Source organism: Enhydra lutris, unplaced genomic scaffold (genome assembly GCF_002288905.1).
Source record: "Enhydra lutris kenyoni isolate GAN:26980312 unplaced genomic scaffold, ASM228890v2 scaffoldscaffold3, whole genome shotgun sequence".
In the NCBI taxonomy this organism is placed as follows: domain Eukaryota; kingdom Metazoa; phylum Chordata; class Mammalia; order Carnivora; family Mustelidae; genus Enhydra; species Enhydra lutris.
In genome coordinates, this window is record NW_019154087.1 from 31,135,054 (window position 1) to 31,158,228 (window position 23,175).

The window sequence follows — 23,175 nt, forward strand, 5'->3', positions numbered from 1 at the left end:
GCATCTCTGCCTACTTGTTATCTCTCTCTGTCAAATAAATAAATAAAATCTTAAAAAAAAAAAAAAAAAAGAAAGAAACAAGAAAGGTCTCAAGTACACAACCTAACCCTACACCTAACGGAGCTGGAGAAAGAACAAGAAAGAAACCCTAAACCCAGCAGGAGAAGAGAAATCATAAAGATCAGAGCAGAAATCAATGAAATAGAAACCAAAAAAACAATAGAACAAATCAACAAAACTAGGAGCTGGTTCTTTGAAAGAATTAATAAGATCGAAGTACCCCTGGCCAGAATTATCAAAAAGAAAAGAGAAAGGACCCAAATACATAAAATCATGAATGAAAGAGGAGAGATCACAACGAACACCAAAGAAATACAGACAATTATAAGAACATACTATGAGCAACTCTACGCCAACAAATTTGACAATCTGGAAGAAATGGATGCATTCCTAGAGACATATAAACTACCACAACTGAACCAGGAAGAAATAGAAAACCTGAACAGACCCATAACCAGTAAGGAGATTGAAACAGTCATCAAAAATCTCCAAACAAACAAAAGCCCAGGGCCAGACGGCTTCCCGGGGGAATTCTACCAAACATTTAAAGAAAATTAATTCCTATTCTCCTGAAACTGTGCCAAAAAATAGAAATAGAAGGAAAACTTCCAAACTCATTTTATGAGGCCAACATCACCTTGATCCCAAAACCAGACAAGGATCCCATCAAAAAAGAGAACTACAGACCAATATCCTTGATGAACACAGATGCGAAAATTCTCACCAAAATACTAGCCAATAGGATCCAACAGTACATTTAAAGGATTATTCACCACAACGGAGTGGGATTTATTCCAGGGCTGCAAGGTTGGTTCAACATCCACAGATCAATCAATGTGATACAATACATTAATAAAAGAAAGAACAAGAACCACACGATACTCTCAATAGATGTTGAAAAAGCATTTGACAAAGCACAGCATCCTTTCCTGATCAAAACTCTTCAAAGAGTAGGGATAGAGGGTACATACCTCAATATTATTAAAGCCATCTATGAAAAATCCACCGCAAATATCATTCTCAATGGAGAAAAACTGAGAGCTTTTCCGCGAAAGTCAAGAACACGGTAGGGATGTCCATTATCAACACTGCTATTCAACATAGTACTAGAAGTCCTAGCCTCAGCAATCAGACAACAAAAAGAAATTAAAGGCATCCAAATTGGCAAAGAAGAAGTCAAACTATCACTCTTTGCAGATGATATGATACTATATGTGGAAAACCCAAAAGACTCCACTCCAAAACTGCTAGAACTTATACAGGAATTCAGTAAAGTGTCAGGATATAAAATCAATGCACAGAAATTAGTTGCATTTCCTTACACCAACAACAAGACAGAAAAAAGAGAAATTAAGGAGTCCATCCCATTTACCATTGCACCCAAAACCAAAAGATACCTAGGAATAAACCTAACCAAAGAGGCAAAGAATCTATACTCAGAAAACTATAAATTACTCATGAAAGAAATTGAGGAAGACATAAAGAAATGGAAAAATGTTCCATGCTCATGGATTGGAAGAACAAATATTGTGAAAATGTCTATGCTACCTAAAGCAATCTACATGTTTAATGTAATCCCAATCAAAATCCAATCTTTTTTTTTTTCAAGGAAATGGAACAAATAATCCTAACATTTATATGGAAACAGAAAAGACCTTGAATAGCCAGAGGAATATTGAAAGAGAAAGCCAAAGTTGGTGGCATAACAATTCCGGACTTCAAGCTCTATTACAAAGCTGTCATCATCAAAACAGTACGGTACTGGCACAAAAACAGACACATAGATCAATGGAACAGAATAGAGAGCCCAGAAACAGACCCTCAACTCTATGGTCAACTCATTTTCGACAAAGCAGGAAAGAATGTCCAATGGTAAAAAGACAGTCTCTTCAACAAATGGTGTTGTGAAAACTGGACAGCCACATGCAGAAAAATGAAACTGGACCATCTCCTTACACAACACATGAAAACAGACTCAAAATGGATGAAGGACCTCAATGTGAGAAAAAAACCATAAAAATCCTTGAGGAGAACACAGGCAGCAACCTCTTCGACCTCAGCCACAGCAACTTCTTCCTAGGAACATCGCCAAAGGCAAGGGAAGCATGGGCAAAACGAACTATTGGGACTTCATCAAGATCAAAAGATTTTGCATAGCAAAGGAAACAGTTAGCAAAACCAAGACAACTGACAGAATGGGAAAAGATATTTGCAAACGACATATCAGATAAAGAGCTAGTGTCCAAAATCTATAAAGAACTTAGCAAACTCAACACCCAAAGAACAAATAATTCAATCAAGAAATGGGCAGAGGACATGAACAGACATTTTTGCAAAGACATCCAGATGGCCAACAGACACATTAAAAAGTGCTCCACGTCGGGGCGCCTGAGTGGCTCAGTGGGTTAAAGCCTCTGCCTTCGGCTCAGGTCATGATCCCAGGGTCCTGGGATCAAGCCCCGCATCGGGCTCTCTGCTTAGCAGGGAACCTGCTTCCTCCTCTCTCTCCTGCCTGCCTCTCTGACTACTTGTGATCTCGGTCTATCAAATTAAAAAAAATAATAATAACCAAAAAGTGCTCCACGTCACTTGGTATAAGGGAAATGCAAATCAAAACCACAATGAGATACCAGCTCACACCAGTCAGAATGACTAAAATTAACAAGTCAGGAAATGACAGATGCTGGAGAGGATGTGGCGAAAGGGGAACAGTTCTACACTGTTCGTGGGAATGCAAGCTGGTGCAACCACTCTAAAAAACAGCATGGAGGTTCCTCAAGAAGTTGAAAATAGAGCTACCCTACTACCCAGCAATTGCACTACTGGGTATTTACCCTAAAGATACAAATGTAGTGATCCAAAGGGGAACGTGCACCTGAATGTTTATAGCAACAATGTCCACAACAACCAAACTATGGAAAGAACCTAGATGTCCAACAACAGATCAATGGATAAAGAAGATGTGGTATATATATATACAATGGAATACTATGCAGCCATCAAAAGAATGAAATCTGGCCATTTGCAACGACATGGATGAAACTAGAGGGTATTATGCTTAGTGAAATAAGTCAATCAGAGAAAGACAATTATCATATGATATCCCTGATTTGAGGAAGTTGAGAGGCAATGTGGGGGCTTTGAGGGTAGGAAAAGAATAAATGAAACAAGATGGCATTGGGAGAGAGACAAACCATAACAGACTCTTAATCTCACAAAACAAAGGTTTGCCGGGAGCGGAGTAGGGAGAGGGAGGTGGGGTTATGGACATTGGAGAAGGTATGTGCTATGGTGAGTGCTGTTAAGTGTGTAAACCTGGCGATTCACAGACCTGTACCCCTGGGGCTAATAATATATTATATGTTAATTAAAAAATTTAAAAATTTAAAATAAAAAGAAATATATCGCTTCTATGGTGCATTTGATAACTTAGGGTAAAAAGTAAAACCAAGATATTACCATGAAAGAAGTAAAATAATTTCTTGTTTCTACTAAAACAGCAGTAATCTTTCATGTCCAGTGATTTCAGATTTAACATGGCTATTGAAAAACAGTTGATAACAAGTTTCAAAGTCCCTTACTTAAAAGGAATAATTTGGGTCCCAAAAGTAAGTTAATTCAGAAATAATGAAGGCATAGAACAGACTAAAAGCAAATGACAACAGCAAGTTCTGTTAGAGAAGATTCACAAAGTAATCTACATTAGCGGCTTATATATATAATCTGGTATGTTTAGGATTATAGCTTCAGAAGGGAGCCAAAAATCAAAATAATGAATAAAAAAAAGAACAAAGGCTAAGGAATAACAAGTATTCAACAAGTGGATGAGTATGATATTAGGTTAGGAATGTGGACTAGAAACTAAATACTTTTTTCTTTAGAGTAAACTGGGTTGTTCTATAGAAAATAATTCTGTGACTCTTGTATGAAATAGGAACTGTCATTAAGCTAAAAATTAAACAAAGTTAGAGCACAAGGGTACATGAGACAATGAGACAGAGGAAAACAGCCTAATCCTTTAGGACAAGAATTTAAAGCTGTGCTGGTGATCATGCTGGCATTGTTTTGTGGCTCACTCAGCAATAGAACATGGTCCCCATGCTCTTACAATGGAATAGAATTTTTTATTATGAATAAAACTGTTTTCTTGTCTTTGGGCATTTGATTTATGCTAGCAGTTTGCCTTACAAGGGGATTTAGATCTCATATTCTCTAATGATATTCCTGTCCTAATGTTTAGGGATAAAAATATGGCCTACTGTTTTAAATTTTCAAATAAGCATGAGATAGAGGAACCATACTACAATAAGCATTTATAGAGAATCCTCTATTCTCTGAATCAAAAGAAGAGTAAACAGAATCTTATTTCTTCAACAGTAGCTTTCAAATATTTACTAAAAACATTCTAAAACTGAGATCTAAAGTATTTATATGAATGAATGCTTCTATTATTTAGTTCAGAAATTTATACAAAATGTTAAAGCAAAATATTTTCCATAAAACCCACTATTAAAACTGTCTCTTATCTCTTAAGATTCTGCCATATATATTTAATGTTACCCCAAAAAAATTTAAGAAAGAAGACCACTCTGAAGTCATATATCAATTTCAGATTATGATAATTTTTGATGTGCAATTCAAATATACTAAATTTCCACGGTGTAAAAATTTTAAAAAGCATAATTTCTTTCCATTCAGATTTGTCCCTTCCAATGACAGGTTAGTAGACTGTAAAATAAAATTTTAAATTTAGATTTCTATTACACATATTACCATCTTATACTTGTACAGAATAGAGAAATCATTGTTTCTTGATCAGGTACAATTCTGTACAAGCAGTGATATTTTTAGCTAAAACACCTGACACTAAGAAAGAATTATGACAATAGAAGGTCTCTGCAAAAAAAGCCAGTACAGATTCACTTAAGTTAAATGTTTTATAATTTGACCTTTAAGAGGATAAAAGTAGCAATGGATCAATCACTTCAAGGAAAATAAACACTAGTTTTTTAAAAATGTCAATAAAACATCTATAAGTCTGTAATTCAAGAAAAAAAGTTTACATATCATTCTCATCTTTAATAATATAATTTGAAAATATTTTAAAAAAACAAAAATTTAAGACACAATATTAAAACTATCTTTTGGAAACAATTTCACAGCCTAAAACTCAGCAAAAAGCTACACTTCACTCAGAATGTAATTTTTTATTTTGTAGACTAAGAGTTCAATTCCAAACTCTAGACTCTATCAGAGTAAAGCAAGTAACGTCACAGTGTCTGTTTCCTTTTCCTTTACATGGAGATGAGAATACCTCTTCATGGGACTAAAGGAAAGTTTTATTTAGATAACAGATAAAGCCCCAAGTCCAATGCTGAGTACATAATAAGCATTCAGTCAATGACAGATAATCATTCTTCAGTTAAACACTAGACATCTGCATGAACTCCCTCTTCCTGTGTCAAATTCTTTTGTCAATAGTCTTAGATATGAGGACACATGAAATTTTTTTAGATTCTTTTTTTTTTCTTTTTCTTTTTTAAAGATTTTATTTATTTATTTGATAGAAAGAGAGGGAGAGATCACAAGTAGGCAGAGAGGCAGGTAGAAGAGGGGGGAAAAGCAGGCTCCCTGCTGAGCAGAGAGCCCAATGCGGGGCTTGATCCCAGGACTCTGGGACCATAACCTGAGCTGAAGGCAGAGGCTTAACCCACTGAGCCACCCAGGCACCCCAAATTTTGTTAGATTCTTAAAAAGACATATTCCTTTTGCTCCCTTCTTGGGGAGTCAATAGTTAAATTCGTAGAGTTTGTTGTTTTTATTGACATCTTGTGGCTATTGGCCTTAACACTTTATAATATACAATTTCAAGGCTATTTTCGATAAATAGTTTCAATGAGTAAGTCTGCAATAGATCTGAAATTTAACCCAACAATTATATACTTCTCACTATTTCTTAAATCTATTCTTTAAAAAGTTATAAACTTTGGCTTCCTTTTTTCATTTTTTTTCTTCAACTTCAGTTCTCTATCAGTCTTTCCAGAGAGGGTTAAGCAACCCTCTACATATAACCAAGAACACTGCCTCCATATCCTTCAGTTTCTGAACAAATGGTCCATTAAGAAAATTATTTTTTCTAACACAGAGAAAAATAACAGGCCACTAAAAACAAAAGAAGAGTATAACAAAACAACTCTTCAAAAAAAGATAAACTTGAGATATTCAATTTACTTAGACCAATTACATTATGTAAATCTGCCTATATGGGCATATAAAACTCAGGTCATCACTTGATTCTTTCTAGTCTTCTAGACCATGCTATACATAAGAATTTTCTGTGATCATAGAAATCAAAAGATTTCAAAAGAACTTTCTGTGATCATGGCTTAATATCTGTGATCCCCAAAAAGGTAGTTACTAGCCAAGTGTGGCTACTGAAAATAAGACTAAGGTACTTACTTTTAAATTAAATTAAATGATTAAATTTAAATAGCCACATTTATCTACTACAATGGACAGCACAGCCTTAGACACTCTCCTTTTCTTTCTCTTTACCGGATGCTCTTATTTAAATCCTTGTTTCAAACCCCTTCTCTGTCATATCTAAGATTGAACAGCTTGACAGAGTTACAATCTCAAAAGCAAAGAGAATTACTGAAAAAGACTTTTCCAAGCTAGTTTTAAAATGTACTTTTTGATGAAGAGTACCACATTCAATTATTTTAGATTTTCTAAGCACAGTTCACTGAGAAATGAAAAATAAAATAAAAAAGAAATAACATACACGTCTGAGTGCTTGAAATTAAAACTCTAACAATACATACTATCTCCTAAATTCTCTGTCAGCTACATAACTAATCCCAGAATAAGATAATGGTATGATTAAAAAAAAGTACAGCACAAACCATAGCACAACAAAACAGAACTAAGGAAACAGATAAAAATCATTGTTACCCCCATCTATTCTCTGTGATAATAGAAATATTAATGAATGGAAACATGATGGATCAAATGCAACAATACAATGTGTTAGCCAATGAAGAGTTGTATAATTTTTATCATGAGTATTATTTACCACATATCAAGTCCTAGCTCAATTTTAAGGGATTTTTGAATGACTGCTTATGGTTCTTTCCAATTAAATCTGAGAATAAGCATTACTTTATTTACTTTTCATAAACATTACTTTAAAGTAGAACTATTAAAAAGGTGACCATAAGCTCTCAGAAAAAGATTTTAGGTATTTTAAGTTCCCCTTTGTTTTTCCTCCCCAGTCTCCCCACATACACACACACTCATCTCTTTCAAACAAATGTAGGTGTTTAGAAGGAAAACAACTATGGTGCTTATCTGTTAGGAATGAAAGAATGGCCTCTCTCTGGGGCTGGTATTAATGTCATTACCACCAGTCAATTCCTTCTTTCTTCTGCCTATCAACTTGGCTTTTATTACCTTGGGGGTGGGGAGGTGGGGAGGTGGGGAGGTGGGGTGGGAGGGTGGAGCATGTAAAACAACTTCAGTGTTCTGGGGATTCAAAAGAATTCAAGTTATGTGAATACAAGTTATGTGCTAAACTACATACCAATTTCTGAATGACTACTGATTTAATTTTTTTGTTTGGCATTTAAAACATAATGAAACTTACTATTCTGAGCCAGCGCTTGAAGCAGACAATCCAAGCATCCTTCTAAACTATCCTCGGTTCTGTCAACAGCTGTTATCTTCAACTTCTTCAAGGTATCACTGAGATTATCTGCTTATAGAAAAAAAGAGAAATCAGAACTCTCACTAACATATGATCCTCACGTTTCATGACCGTTACCACTAACAGGCATTACTGTGAATAACTTCCACAAACATTACAAAATGGCAATGGACTGTACCATTACAAATTTTTTAAATAAAATGTATCCACATTTAACTCAGATATTAAATATTCATTCTGTATATGTGAGATACCAGGAATATTCAGGAATATTACAGATTGTCACAGAACATCTTCTTCAGGATTCTTATACCATATTTAGCCTGTTCAGGAAACTAGCCATGATTAATTGAAAAAAAAAAACTAAATGTCCCCAAAAGATTACATTGCTTTGCAAATAATATTTTGTTTCATTTTTGGCTTCCTCTGCTGTATTTCAAAGACATAAAATGAAAATGAAGGTTTAGAAAAGTTTCAAAATAATATGACTTAAAATAATAGAAAGCTGATAACTATAAAACCTACTCTAACACTGCCATTTGAAAAACACTTCAAATCAAAATACTGCTATAAACTAAAACATGTACATTTTGGATTATAAGGCCATGCTCTAATCCTAATTGTATGTGGATTCCCCCACACATACATTGTCAAAACTTCTTTACATTAAAAATTCAGATCCCCACAGTTATCCAATGTAAATTTTATTTACTTCAATTATTTCTATTGACATTTAAATACTAAAAATTAAAACTGAGACTTTTTAAGATTCATTTTAGTAATTCATTTAACCCTAAGTTATAAAATTATTTAACAGTAATATTTAAAAATATATATATTTCAGAAATAAAAAACTCATTAAAAATAGTATTGTTCTACCTTTTTACAAGTCTCCATAATGTCTGCCTTTACAGAAAGTAACTGGGTTTTCACATCTGCTTCTGTACTCAAATCTTCTATAATTTGTTGTTTGGGTTAAGCAGATGAAGAAAATTCAGCCTTAAGCAGCCTTAAAACATGTGAGGCTGCTTAAAAACAGCCTCACATGTTTTACACACATAGTTGAAAAACAGCAGGGTATTTTAATAGCCTTTTCAGATAATTGTGGATATTCTTTGACACCACACCAAAACTGGACAAGTGGTAGTTTTTTAAAGGTTGGTTGCCATAAGAAATCTGAAACAATATTAATAAATGCTTCCAACTCACATTCATATCCACTGATCTCCTACACTTTGAATCTTTCATGCATGTAAGATATTTATCATCAAAGCACTGGTCATCAAAAAAATTAGGTCATGGAGTTACGCATATTTCCCAAATACTGACATATTTCATTATACTATTTCAAAATAAAATATTTGCTAGTATCATCACTAATCTTATTAAAAGACTCTTTTTTTTTTTTTTAAAGATTTTATTTATTTGACAGACAGAGATCACAAGTAGACAGAGAGGCAGGCAGAGAGAGAGAAGCAGGCTCCCTGCTGAGCAGAGAGCCTGATGCGGGACTCGATCCCAGGACCCTGAGATCATGACCTGAGCCAAAGGCAGCGGCTTAACCCACTGAGCCACCCAGGCGCCCCATTATTAAAAGACTCTTTGTAAGTCCTGGAGAAATATCAAGCTGAAGGCATGCAAGTTTCCCAAAATTCTAATTTTCTCTTACAAACTTCAATTTCATTACCAGCAACAAACACCGTCAGCTGTTTTCCTTAAATGATATATTAGCCTCATTCACTTGTGAGAAAATATCTGCCAAATATGAAAAACCAGTTTTGTCCGTTCTTTCAAATAAAAAATGACTTTCCATTAAAAAAAAAAGTACCTTGGTCAGCTCATAAACAACTGCTCAAATGTTTCTCTTCAAAACATGAGATTTTGCAATGCCACAAGTGTTTTATGTGTACCTCCCATTTCATGCAAAGAATATTTTTAAAATGTGTATACAGATATTGAGGGTTTTTCTTTTTTAATTTTTTTCCCCTGCTTCATAATGGGCATTCTTAAGCTGATATTTTTTTCTTCTTCATGTTACAGTGAATGTTACTAATACAATTCAGTACTACTACTGCTCTGATTCACACATTTTAAAGCATCCTCAGTTTTTCACCCATAATTGCTTTTGTACCACAATTAGGGCAAATGCAGGCCGTATTGACTTCATAGACACCCTAATGGGATACCAAGGACCTCTAGCATTGCTGCTGCAGTTAGAATTTCAGGTATTTTCTTACTTCAAAGTAAGGTATACATCGTAATAGACTTCTGTACATTTCCAGGTAAAAACAATTCTACAAATATAATGAAATCCTCTATTGTAAAATGAAAGATAATTACTTTCCATGCCAATCCAAGAAAAAGTAGACTTAAAATTTTACATAATATAATAATAACATGCTCTAGGGACACCTCGTACAACCTGACTGTTCCAGTAAACCTAAACCTATAATTTATTAAAAATCCCAGATTATCTTTCATATCCAAGTTTAATATTTACTTTCTTAAGAGGGGCTAAGCAGTTTTGAGAAACTGATTTGAAAAAGTATATTTGTATGTATCTCTTCTGTAAGCTAAAAAGATGATGTAGGGCATCATATTTCAGATATTCTTGTTCAAACCTACTAAGTTCATATTAAGTTAATTTTCCTGAAATAAAGTATGAATAATGTACAGTATCTAAGTTCATATTATTAAAATTAATAAATGTAATTATCCCAACACTGAGGAAAAAAATAAGACTTATGTTAGTCAAATTACAGCAATCCATCAAAACTATCAGTCAACAAGAAATAAAAGGCAGTTAAGACTCATTTAGTACTACTGATGTTGGCATCTGAGTCTTTTTAAATTCTTTCCTTCCCTTCATCTCATCCCCAAAGCTCCTTACTTGACATCCCCTTCTGATGGGAGTCTCAGTATGGCTTATACGAGTCCAGAGACCATCCTTGTCCATTTTATCTAAGTCTCCTCTGCCTTAACCCCTCAGGATCATTTTCAATCACTGTATCCATCCTTCACAGCACTATTCACAAGTTTTAATTATATTTTTTGTTTAACTGTTAATATACACTCCCCCACTATATTTTATGGGACATCAACTTAATTATAGCCATTGCACAGTGCCCAGTAAATATAAGGACTGAGTTCGTTCTTTGCACAAAACTGTCTAGTTACCATCCTTTGTATCACACATTTAAGAGCCAAAGTGGGCCAATAGCAAAGGCAAATTAATTGTGACCTGTTAAGCACCTACTACATACTCCATATAATTTAAAATATAAATAGAGTGTCTTTCATTTTAAGATACAAAAAAAAAAATCACTGAAGACAATTTAAGCATTTAAGAATATAAAATATGTAACTAAAAACTACATAGATCATCCCACTTTTAAAAGATTTTTTATGTCAGTAAAAAAGCATTCAGCCTCTCCCTGGGAATAATTACATGCCTATTAATGATGTGAGATCTTCTCAGGGAAGTTCATTAAATTCTACATCCAGAGACAACCAAAGCTGTCAAACAGAATTACTACAAATCTATTATGATTTTAAGCATTTTAAATGAATGAACAGGTTAGTACTGAAAGAAACATTAATGAGTTTATAAAATAAAATGCTAGAATGTTTCATATCTTTATTAGAATGCTGATTACATGAATATATAATACATTTTCCAAAGTTCATCAAACTGACCATTTAAAATCTGTGCATTTTAGCTTTAGAATTTAGAGGGAATTAGGAACAGAGGGTATTATTTCTGGACTCCCTCAAACTATGACAGTACATCTCAGCAGTGAATTCTTACCATTAAGACACTGAAATTGTTCTAATGGAAAATCTCTCAGCTTCTGGTCGGTGGCAGGGGTGAAGGGGAGGCAGAAGTCAAGAATGATAATTTTCATGGGAGGTTCTACTACTAAGAAGTATTAATAATCAAAATAAATTTTTTCTTAGAAGAATTTCTTTCCTATATGACAGCATATGACAAGACTAGCTTGTCTTATGAAAGAAAATGCAACATTTTCAGAGTTAGGCAAAGTTGACTTTGTCATTAATTCTGCATCGCCTACTTCTAACCACTTCTTCGCTCTTAAAACCACAACCTAACCAAGCCTTCTTAAACTCTATCAAAATTACTTTCGCCAAGGTCTTAAATGATATCTTGACAAATCCAATGGATTTTTCTCAATCCTCTTATCCAATATCTTTGTAGCAACAGACTCTTTTCTTTTTTGGTACACTTTCTACTGACTTCAGAACACCAGTCTGAACATTTGTTCTCAGGCTTCTTCTTCTTTCTCTACCCCTTCGATGTTAGTGTGACCTCCATTTTACCTTTTCTGTATTTCTCATTTTGCTAGTTTTATAGTCCTAGGTTCATAAAACTCTTAGCTTATTTCTACTGTTAGATGGGAAATTCTTGTAGAACAGTAACTTCTAAGATATACACACTGCCCTCTATAGTGGAAATTTACCAAATCCTGAAAATCTACCTTACTTTCTGAATTACTTACATCTTTTATTGTAAATTATGGTACAAACTGTCATGATTAATATTTTTATTAGGATGGGTATACTAAAAACAATGACATTTCATTATGTTTTTTTCTCATTCTAATTATTTCCGAAATCAGATAAACACTTTACAAGCAGCCACCATTCATTCTTTTTTTTTTTTTAAACTAACATATAATGTATTATTTGTTTCAGGGGTACAGGTCTGTGAATCATCAGTCTTATACAATTCACAGTGCTCAGCACAGCCCATACCCAATGTCCCTCACCCTATCAGGTTTTTGGTTTTTTTTTAAGATTTTATTTATTTATTTGACAGAGAGAGATCACAAGTAGGCAGAGAGGCAGGCAGAGAGGGGGAAGCAGGCTCCCCGCCAACAGAGAGCCCGATGTGGGGCTCAATCCCAGGACCCCGGGATCATGACCTGAGCGGAAGGCAGAGGCTTTAACCCACTGAGCTACCCAGGTGCCCCTCCCACCAGGTTTTATTAGGCTAGTATGTTTTGAAAAAAAAAACACAGATTTTAGTGGTAACTATCCTTATTAAGAGTACTGACTGACATTTTTTATTAGCCAAACGGGTAAAATTTACCATAAAGCAACAGTGAAACTGTTTAAACTGTTTAAACATGTGTATTTCTTTTCTGGCAGCAAATATATCCTTAAGGGAAAATTAAATAAACCACAGGGAAATGTTATTTGCTAGACAAAATTCTCTGTTAAGCTATCTTTCATTGAGATGAAAAGAAAAACTCAGTAAACATTTATTCATCAGGTAGTTACCACTGTGATGAGTTTTAATAGCAATTTATTTCTTACTGAAACAATGCATCTTTCAGGTTTTATAACTGTTCCAATTATTACAGTTACATAACAAACTACCTCAAACTTAATGGCATAAAGCAAAACCCATTTCATTGTACTCACAGATTCTGTGAAACAGGAATTCACAAAGGGCACATTCAGGAGGGTTTTTCTGTTCCACAAGGTTTGGGGCCTCAATGTAAAGTTTCAAAGGATAGGGGTGTATCTCCAAGAGTGACTACATAGCAGGGGCTGGCATCATCTGAGTCATCTGATGGTTCTGGTAATTGGCCTCAAAGGACTTGAAGGTTATGAATGCCAACCTGACACCTGAGGCCCCTCCACATGGCATGGCTTCCTCACAGAATGGTAACTACAGGGTCAGACTTTTCCAAAGCTCCAAGCAGGCTGGTATTCCCACAAACAAAGTGAACGCAACACTGTGTTTTACTACCAAATCTAGGAAATGACACAGCACTTCTGATGCATTCTATTGGTTACAAGTGAGTCACAAGCATGCCCATATTCAGCAGTAAGAGAACTCCCCAACCCTCAATGGGGAATGGCAAGTTCTAGATATATTTATGGGGGGCAAGATGTATTGTTGTGGCCATCTTTGGAAAACATAATCTACTATAATAATATTTACTAAACTGATTTGGTTAAAATAATACAACCAACAGCATTAAATCCTTTGAATGTTTTACCACTGAACACAAGGTACAGTTTCCCCCAAAATGACTGTATGCTCAGCTCTGGAAACAGAAATTAAAATTTATATGGTTATTATCTTATTAATATTTATGAAATAGGATTATTATTACTATCTATATCTTAGTGGATAAGAAAGTTCAATTTGAAAGCTGAAAAACTTGCTTAGAAAGGTAGTGCCAAAGGTGAGATAAATCCAGACATGTATGTCTTCAACACCTAGGTTCTTTCCACTGAACAGGCAGTCCACATATTACCATGTTAAATGAAATTCATGCAGATTTCATGAAAATCAGAGCTGTGCAAAGTGAAGTCTACCTAATTCTTGCTTTAGAGAGATGTAAACCCTTTAAGAATGAATTTATAACCCAACCATGTTACATAGTTGTACTAGCTAACTGCCTATGTATGTGAATGTGTGCAGCAAAATAAAGAAAAGAATAGGGTTGGTTGGGAAGGGAGGGGAATCACAATGAAATGTACCAGGGGCAGCCTCTGCCCTTGTATCTCAAGGGTAGTAACAATGCTGGGTACATACTCTAGCTTCCATTAAATGTTTAAACAGATAAATAAGTTCTAAGAACTACTTTCTTGATCATTTCAAGTAATGAGCACTTGTATATTCCTGAGAAGGTATACTAGGGCTGAAATGGTATATACGATGTTTTCTCTCGCTGAAATTCTTAGGGCTCTTGTTTTTTCTTTCAAGAATCCAAATTACACCCTTATGTTTCTATTAGTCATTTCTTTAATGTTATCTTCCAGTTAGAGGTTCTAAGCTTTTCAAAAGCAGAAACTGTCACCACTTGCATTACTTGCCACTTTTTGTAATGCATAATATGATAGTCCTATGTTTCTTGTTTCTGATCTGACCAATGATGTTTTATACAAACCATATAGAACCAGAAATGTGACAGTTATTGTTTCTCGGAGCTTCATACCACTCTTGCCAAAAATGCATTCTTACAACCAAAGCAAATTAAGTTAGTCAGCTCTAATCCTATCTTTATTGTAATTGGTTTTGTTTTTGAAGACAATTATATAATTTTAAAAGTAAACTAACATTTCTATTTCTGTAAAACAAATACTTCAATGTAAATTGTTTTGTTATTTTTTAAGATTTTATTTATTTGAGAGAGAGAGAGAGCACAAGTAGGGAGGAGGGGAAAAGGGAGAGGGAGAGGTAGGCTCCCCACTGAGCAGGGGACCCCGGGATCATGACCTGAGCCAAAGGCAGCCCCTTACCCAACTGAGCCACCCATGCACCTCTAAGTTTTGTTTGGTTATAATGACCAGTCTCATCTCTTATAATGGAGTCACTTGAGGAATCTTCAAAATGGAATATTTTTCAAAAGAACTAAAGGAAATAATTTTTATTTTTTGATCAATTTCTTGTTAAAAACAATCTCAGATGGTGTTAGTTCACAGTTTTGAAAGCATTTTTTTGTTAAAGTTCCATGATTCCTAGTTGTTGTTTTTCTGACTATAAAAATGAACCCCCCCCCCCCCCCATAATTTAGGAGAATTTACTAGTTATTTGAAATTATTTTATATAATTTTATGTAATTCTTTTCTACATAATTTATAATTTAACTTGTTTTATATTCTTTAAAATTATAGAATTCTACATAATTTATTTTATATAATTGGTTTAAATAACTTTATATAATCCTTGTATGTTAGAAAATGCTTTCTAATATACACAAGAAAATAATGCTTTCTACAAACAATCTAGCAGCCCTATTGCACTTTGATGACTCTTTAAAAATGCCATACCATCATTTTGCCTAGAAAGGCGCCATCACACCCCCCACCAAAAAAAAAAACAGGGGGAAAAATACAATGATCTGGGTTTGGGAGGTGGTCAGTCTTATTAAATAAGTGAGTGTGAAGGTTTGCACATTATAATTTGTATTAGTTCTCTATGAAATTAGTTCTCTATGAAAAGGGGCTCTTTTCCCCCCTTCCATTTTTAATCGAAATCTATTATTTGGTTTTTATTCAATAATAATGATAGTATTTTAAGAATACAGATGAAATAGGGATTTAAAAGAGCTTAAGTAACTTGCCAAAGGCTATACTACAGAATTAATTTATGAAAGAGGAGAGATTCTATCCTCTATCTCTTCAATTTCGTTTTTTTTTTTTAACTTTATTTATTTATTTGACAGAGATCGCAAGTAGGTGGGGGGGGATGCACGCTCCCTGCTGAGCAGGGAGCCCAATGCGGGGCCCAATCCCAGGACCCTGAGATCATGACCTGAGCCAAAAGCAGAGGCTTAACCCACTGAGCCACCCAGATGCCCCTCTCTTCAATTTCTTCTATCATTCTGATCAATCACAGATTTGGTTTAATTATGATTGATGAGAATATATGTATCACAGATATTGGCTTTGCTCTTAACTACTTACATGACAATTTTTGCACTAATTAATTTTAAACTAAATTTACTAACTTTGAAAAAGTGATGTAAGTTCCATTTTACCACAATTTTGAACACAATTATAGCTTTTGAATTACTAAAGACTTAACAGAAATCTCAGAGATTGCAAATTCAAGTATTTGTAAGAGCCATATGCCACATTAACAAAAGCTAAACATCAGATGATCATCTCAGTAGATGCGGAAAAAGCATTTGTCAAAATTCAACATCCATTCATGATAAAAACTCTCAACAAAGTGGAGTTACAGAGAACATAACCACCTGCATTATTTAACATAATATGGCCATATAGGGGGATGCCTAGGTAGCTCAGTTGGTTGAGTGTCTGACTCTGGATCTCAGTTCAGGTCTTGATCTCACAGTTGTGCATTCAAGCTCCGCAATGGGCTCCACCTACTTAAATTAAAAAAAAAAAAAAAAAGAGCCCATATATGAAAACCTACAGTTAACATCATACCCCATGGTGAAAAATTGAGAGCTGAGAGCTTTCCCTCTAAACTTAGGACAAGACAAGTATCAATACATACTTGTCACTTTTATTCAACATAGTACTGGGAGTCCTAGCCACAGTAACCAGACAAGAAAAAAAGAAACAGCATCCATTTTGGTAAGGGAGAAATTAAACTGTCAGTATTCACAGATGATATACTATATGTAAAAAACCTTAAAGACCCAAAAAATTAATAAAATAAATGAAAAGAATAAATGAAAAAATGAAATTAAAAAATGAATAGAAAAAATAAATGAATAAACAGAAGTAATAAATGAATAAGTTGCAAAACAGAAAATTAATACCCAGAAACTTGTACATTTCTATACACTAGTAAGGAAGCTGCAGAAAAAGAAATTTAGAAAACAATTCCATTTACACTTGCACCAAAAACAACAAAATACTTAGGAAGAAACTTGATCAAGGAAGTGAAAGATCTGTACTCTGGAAACTATAAAGCACGGATAGAATAAATTGAAGAAGACATAAACAAATGGAAAGATAATCCATGCTCATGGATTGGAAGAATTAATATTGCTAAAGTATCCATACTACCCAAAGCAATCTACGGATTCAGTGCAACCCCTATTAAAATACCATCAGCATTTTTTATAGAACTAGAACAAATAATCCTAAAATTAGTATGGAATAGAAGACTCTGAATAGCCAAAATAATCTTCAGAAAGAACAAAGCTGAAGGTATCATAATTCCAGATTTCAAGATACACTACAAAGTTGCACAAAACAAAACAGTGTGGCACTAGCATAAAAACAGATCAATGGAAAAGAATAGAAAGCCCAGAAATAAACCCACAATATGATCAGTTAATATCATATGTTATATATTATTATATATTATATAGTCAATCTATGACAAAAAAGGAAAGAACATACAATGAGAAAAAAACAGTCTTTTCAAGAAATAGTGCTAGGAAAACTGAAGAGCTACATGCAAAAGAATGAAACTAGGGCACCCTTCTAACACCATACACAAAAATAAACTCAAAATTGATTAAAAACCTAAATATGAGACCTGAAACCATGAAAGCTCTAGAAGATCATGAGGAATAATATCTTTGATATTGACCACAGCAACATTTTTCTAGATACCTCACCTAAGGCAAGGGTAACAAAAGCAAAAATAAACAATTGGGACTACGTCAAAATAAAAAGCTTTTACACAGTGAAGGAAACCATCAACAAAACAAAAAGATAACCTACTAAATGGTAGAAAATACTTGTAAATGATATGTAAGGATTTAATATCCAAAATATACAAAGAACTTATACAACTTGACAACAAAAAACAAATAATCCAATTAAAAACTGGGCAGAAGAAATACACATTTCTCCAAAGATGGCCAATAGACCCGTGAAAAGATGCTCAACATCACTAACCATTAGGGAAATGCAAATCGAAACCACAATGAAATATCACCTTATCTGTCAGAAAAGCTAAAATAAAAATCACAAGAAATAATGAGTGTTGGCAAGGATGTGGAGAAAAAAGAACCCCTGTGCCATATTGGCAGGAATATAAATTGGGACAGCCACTATGGGACTACAGTATGGAGGTACCTCAAAAAATTTAAAAATAGAAATATCATAAAATCCAATAATTCCACTACTGGGTATTTACCCAATGAACACAAAAATGTTATTTTTGAAAAGATATACACACCCCTATGTTTACTGCAGTATTTAGAAGTCAAGATATGGAAGCAACCTAAATGTTCATGGATAGATGAATGCATAGGAAGATGTGGTATGTGTACATACACACACATACACACACACACACAACACACACACGAGTATCATGCAGCCATAAAAAAGAAAAAGAGGAGATCTTGCCATTTGTGACCACATGGACGGACCTAGAGGGTATTATGCCAAGGGAGTTAAATCAGACGGAGAAAGACAAATACAGTATGATTTCACTTATACGTGCAATCTAAAAAAAAAAATAAAACAGATAAACAAAAAGCAGACTCAAACCTATTAATACAGAAAACAAAATGACAGTTGCTAGATGAAAGGGGTATGGGAAAAAATGGGTAAAGGGGAGTGGAAGATAGAGGCTTCCAGTTATGGGATGAATAAATCATGGGAATAAAAAGCACAGAATAGGGAATATAGACAGTGATATTGTAAATAGCATTGTACGGTGACAGATGGTAGCTACACTTGTGATGAGCAGAGCATAACATGTAAAGAAGCTGGATCACTATGTTCTATACCTGAAACTAATATAATATCATGTGTCAATTATACTCAAATAAAAAAACCTAAAGTAGAAAATAAAAATAAACAGATAAATAACCCAGAGTGAAGTCTGTAGGATTTAAGGTAATAGGAAAAAGTATGGAACTGGGGACCTCATACCCTGCCTAAGAACAATTATCATTAACTGTCACCAATAGGAAGGCAGGCTTGGGGATCCTTAATTTTAATTTTTTCAAGAAAATGTCACAAAATAGATTTCTATCAGAAATTTCCTGGTACTTAAATGTTGACAACTAATTCCAAGTTCTAAAACTTCCCTAACAAAATCCATCTGTAAAGTATATTTGGCCCACTGGCTGCTGGTTTGCAAGCCCTATTATAAACATGCCTATAATCACTACAGCATAATGCTGTTAAATAAGAAGACTGACCTAAGTCTGTTAGACATGAACAAACAAGTATTAATGAATGCCAACAAGAAATATGAACACTGAGTGACTAAAATTATATTACTGAATGTGTTATAGGAGTCCTAGAAGTGAGAGATGTCCAGAGAAATTGAGAGGTTGGTAGGAGAGGTTGGTAGTCTTCATGAAACAGATTATGGAGAATGAATAAGAAGAGAGGAAAAAAGAAGTTATTCTAGAAGGAGGAATAACATGAACAAAGGTATACTGACTGGTGTTGTCACTGATGAAGTGTATTTCAGGGTCAGTGATTGTCAAAGGAAGATGTATTTCAGAGAGAGAGAGAGAGAAATAAAAGAAAGGTAACAGAATTCTATAGATTTTGAAAGCTAAGAAGAGTTTAATTTTTTTTTTGAAGATTTTATTTATTTGACAGAGACAGACACAGTGAGAAAGGGAACACAAGCAGGCTTCCCGCTGACCAAGGAGCCTGATGTGGGGCTTGACCAAGGACCCCAGGATCATGACCCGAGCTGAAGGCAGACCCAAGCCAAAGGCAGATGCCTAACAACTGAGCCACCCAGGCACCTTGCTAAGAGTTTAAACTTAACATGACAGGCAGTTGAAGCAGTACTAGATTATTAAGGAGAATGATATAATAGATGCAGTATCTTTTTAAGAGGATTAATCTGGTTGAGGCATATAGAAAAAAAAGAGCAAAGAGTCTAGTATTAGGGAGGCCAACAGTATAGGAATGAGGAGATGAGGGCCTAGACTCTAGTAGGAGAAATGTCAGAAAAAGAACAGTCTTCCATTAACCTATTTGAGTAAATAAGTAAATGAGTAAATCCTTGATGTGAGTGTGTGTATATGTGTGTAGGTATGTGTATTTGTGGATGTGTATATATGCGCTTTTTTTTTCCATTAACAAACTGGAGCTGATCTAGTTTAAGGAACAGAACACTAGTATAGGATTAGGAAATTAAGATTCTAGATCTGACACTACCCCTAACTCAATGTGTGATCTTGGACATGTCTCTCAACCTCACTGACCTGAGATTCTGACCAGTGTTCCCTACCCTGGACAGAAAGAGGCCATGATATGGTTGTTTCAGGCCCTGGATCTTACAATTCCAAAAACCATGAACAATTTTAAGTCTAGTCAACCTTTGAACAACACAGATTTGAACCATACAGGTCCAACCTATAGTGAGTATAAGGGCCTATTTAGCCAAAGCAATTCCATCCGGTTAAACAGTGATCTTGTTTATGCAGTAAAACTTAAACTGACCCTGCCCCGCCTCCCCCCAGGGGAACTTACTTAAAAGCAAGTCCGGGACTTGCTTTTAAGTAAGTGGTCCCAGGTAACAAAGCCCAAATACAAGGGCGTGTCAGGTCAGGTGGAGATAACTGGCCCCAATGCAGGGGTGAGTCGGGTCAGGTGGAGACATCCAATCAGTAAAGCGCGCATACTGTCTACCTAGCTACCAAGGAGTGTGGGCCCCACCTTTTGGGCACCAATTCTGACCAAGGTGATAGGCTAGTTCAAATAGCTACTATGGGTAAATTGTAATTCAACTGGCCACCCGTGTGTGACCTAGCATGACTGTGCAGCTTTCTCTGTGTGTTACAATCTCATTGGCCACCTGTATGTGGCCAGGCCCAACCACATGGCCTCTGCTCTATAAAAGTTAGTCTGTAAGGCAGGGAGGGGTTGCCTCTTTGTAAGAGACGGCCCCGACTAGTCAGTTTGACGGTTGGTTTGATTCTCGATGCTTGGTGCGAAATAAAGCTTTGCTTGACCTTCGCTTTGTATCAGTCTCGCTCCTTTAATCATGGACCCATTACTGGGGGACCCAACAGTGAGTCCACTGTATTGTTTTCAATACAGTACAGCACTGTAAATATATGTTCTCTTGTGATTTTCTTAATTAACATTTTACTTTTTCTAGCTTAAAAGAATACAGTATGTAATATATATAACATACAGAATGTGTGTTAATCGACTGTTCTCAGTAAGACTTCAACTCTACGTTATTAGTAGTTAAGTTTTCAGGAGAATCAAACATTACATGTGGATTTTTTTACTCTGTGGGAATTACATGCCACTAACTCCCATGTTGCTCAAGGGCCAACCATACCTAGATAAAAATCTAATTTCTGGTTTCTTTTAAAAGTCCCCAAATCTTTCCCTAGACTTTCCCTTCCCTAGGCTCATATTCCTACATGGCAAAATGGTTATAGTTGAGTAGGGAACCCCTCTTTTATGTTAGGCTCATACCCTCCAGTTTGCCATAGTCCCACCATTTCATGTTGTATCTCCAACTGAGACCCAGTGTTAGTTGCCATTCACCATGCTTTCATTGCTATTCTTACTACAGTAGAGAAATATTTTCTCACTTTTGTCTTTTACCAAAAGTGAGAAAATGAAAGACATTTTCCAAGAAAAAGGGAGAAAGCATGTATCTTTATGGAAATAAAAAAAAATATTTTTGTTATTTAATATGTTGGGGGGGATGCACCTGTGTCAAAAGATTACCATTTAATCCTCCTTAATCATATAATTTCTTCATTTGAGTTTGGGAACCCTGCTACATGTGTTGGGAAGTTATTAAAAAATATATCTAAGGAGAGAAATGATCAGATTCACCTTTTAAACAGAGTACTCAAGCAGCATGTAAAAACTGGTAAAGAGGGGAAATGCTGGGGGAAAGAACATCTGTTACAGAAGAGTGAAATGGTCTCAAGAAGGGGTGATAAAACCCTGAACTGGCAGGTAGGCAGTGGACTGATTCAAAGAATTGTTAGAACTTAGGGAATCTCATGGCTATTAGAAAGATAAAGACTAGATTTCAGGAATGACCGACTGGATGGGTGGTGATACCATTCACCGAGCTAGGGAATTCACAGGCTTTAAAAGTAGGGGTAAAGGTGGGGTAGTATAGCAATTAATCTATAGCAGAAATAGGCAAATTTACAGTCCATCTCCTGTTTTTGTATGGCCCAAGGGTTAGAAGTTTTACATTTGTAAATGGTTGAATAAATCAAGAGAAATATATTTCATGATGTGAAAATTACGTGAAATTCAAACTTCAGTGTCCATTAACAAAGTTTTACTGAAACACAACTCACTCCTTTATTTATTGTTTATATCTGTATTCACATTATGATGGCAAAGTTGAGTAGGTAGACAAAAACCATATATATATCATATATCAGTTTACGCTCTGTTTGAAGTACTACAAATTACAGTGGCACAGATGTGCCTGTCCATTTTTTCAAACGCCAAGTGTACTGTCATATCACAACACTTCATTTTGATCATTAAGTCAAAACAGGAACCATATACTTCAAATGCCATGCTTTTAAGGCATTATAAGTGATGTGTGGATTATTTTGTTATTGCATTAGATAGCAAACCAATGTATCATGCAATGACACTATACCTACACTGGAAAAATTCTACACCTATATTACCAGACTAAACATTCATCATGTTCACAATTCATAGGAAAGTAATTATCAGAGAAATTAGAAAATATAAAACACAGTTGCTCATCACAGCCGAATTTCTTTACAAAAATAAAAATGAAAATGAATCTACAAAGTAAGTTTCTAAGTGGCTCACTTATTAACCAAGCAAGGAAAGCTGTTTACTCATGGTAAGCTGAACTGTGTTCTGAATAAAACAATCAAAGAAACATTTGGCGAGGGGGTGGGGGGTGAGAACACAACTGTTTGAGAATAGCCTTTCTATCATGATAGCTACTTGAAGAGGTAAGGACACAGGGAGCAATATCAATATTCAAC

The 23,175-nt window shown here is 34.9% G+C and overlaps 1 protein-coding gene across 1 annotated transcript in view; it reads right to left on the reverse strand.

Moving 5' to 3' along the window:
- Nucleotides 1–23,175, reverse strand: part of LOC111154458 (Rap1 GTPase-GDP dissociation stimulator 1) — a 153,906-nt gene that overhangs the window by 122,002 nt on the left and 8,729 nt on the right. Inside the window, exon 2 of the mRNA XM_022514067.1 lies at nt 7,706–7,813. Coding sequence (XP_022369775.1) covers nt 7,706–7,813 — 108 coding nt within the window. The remainder of the gene's footprint in view (nt 1–7,705; nt 7,814–23,175) is intronic.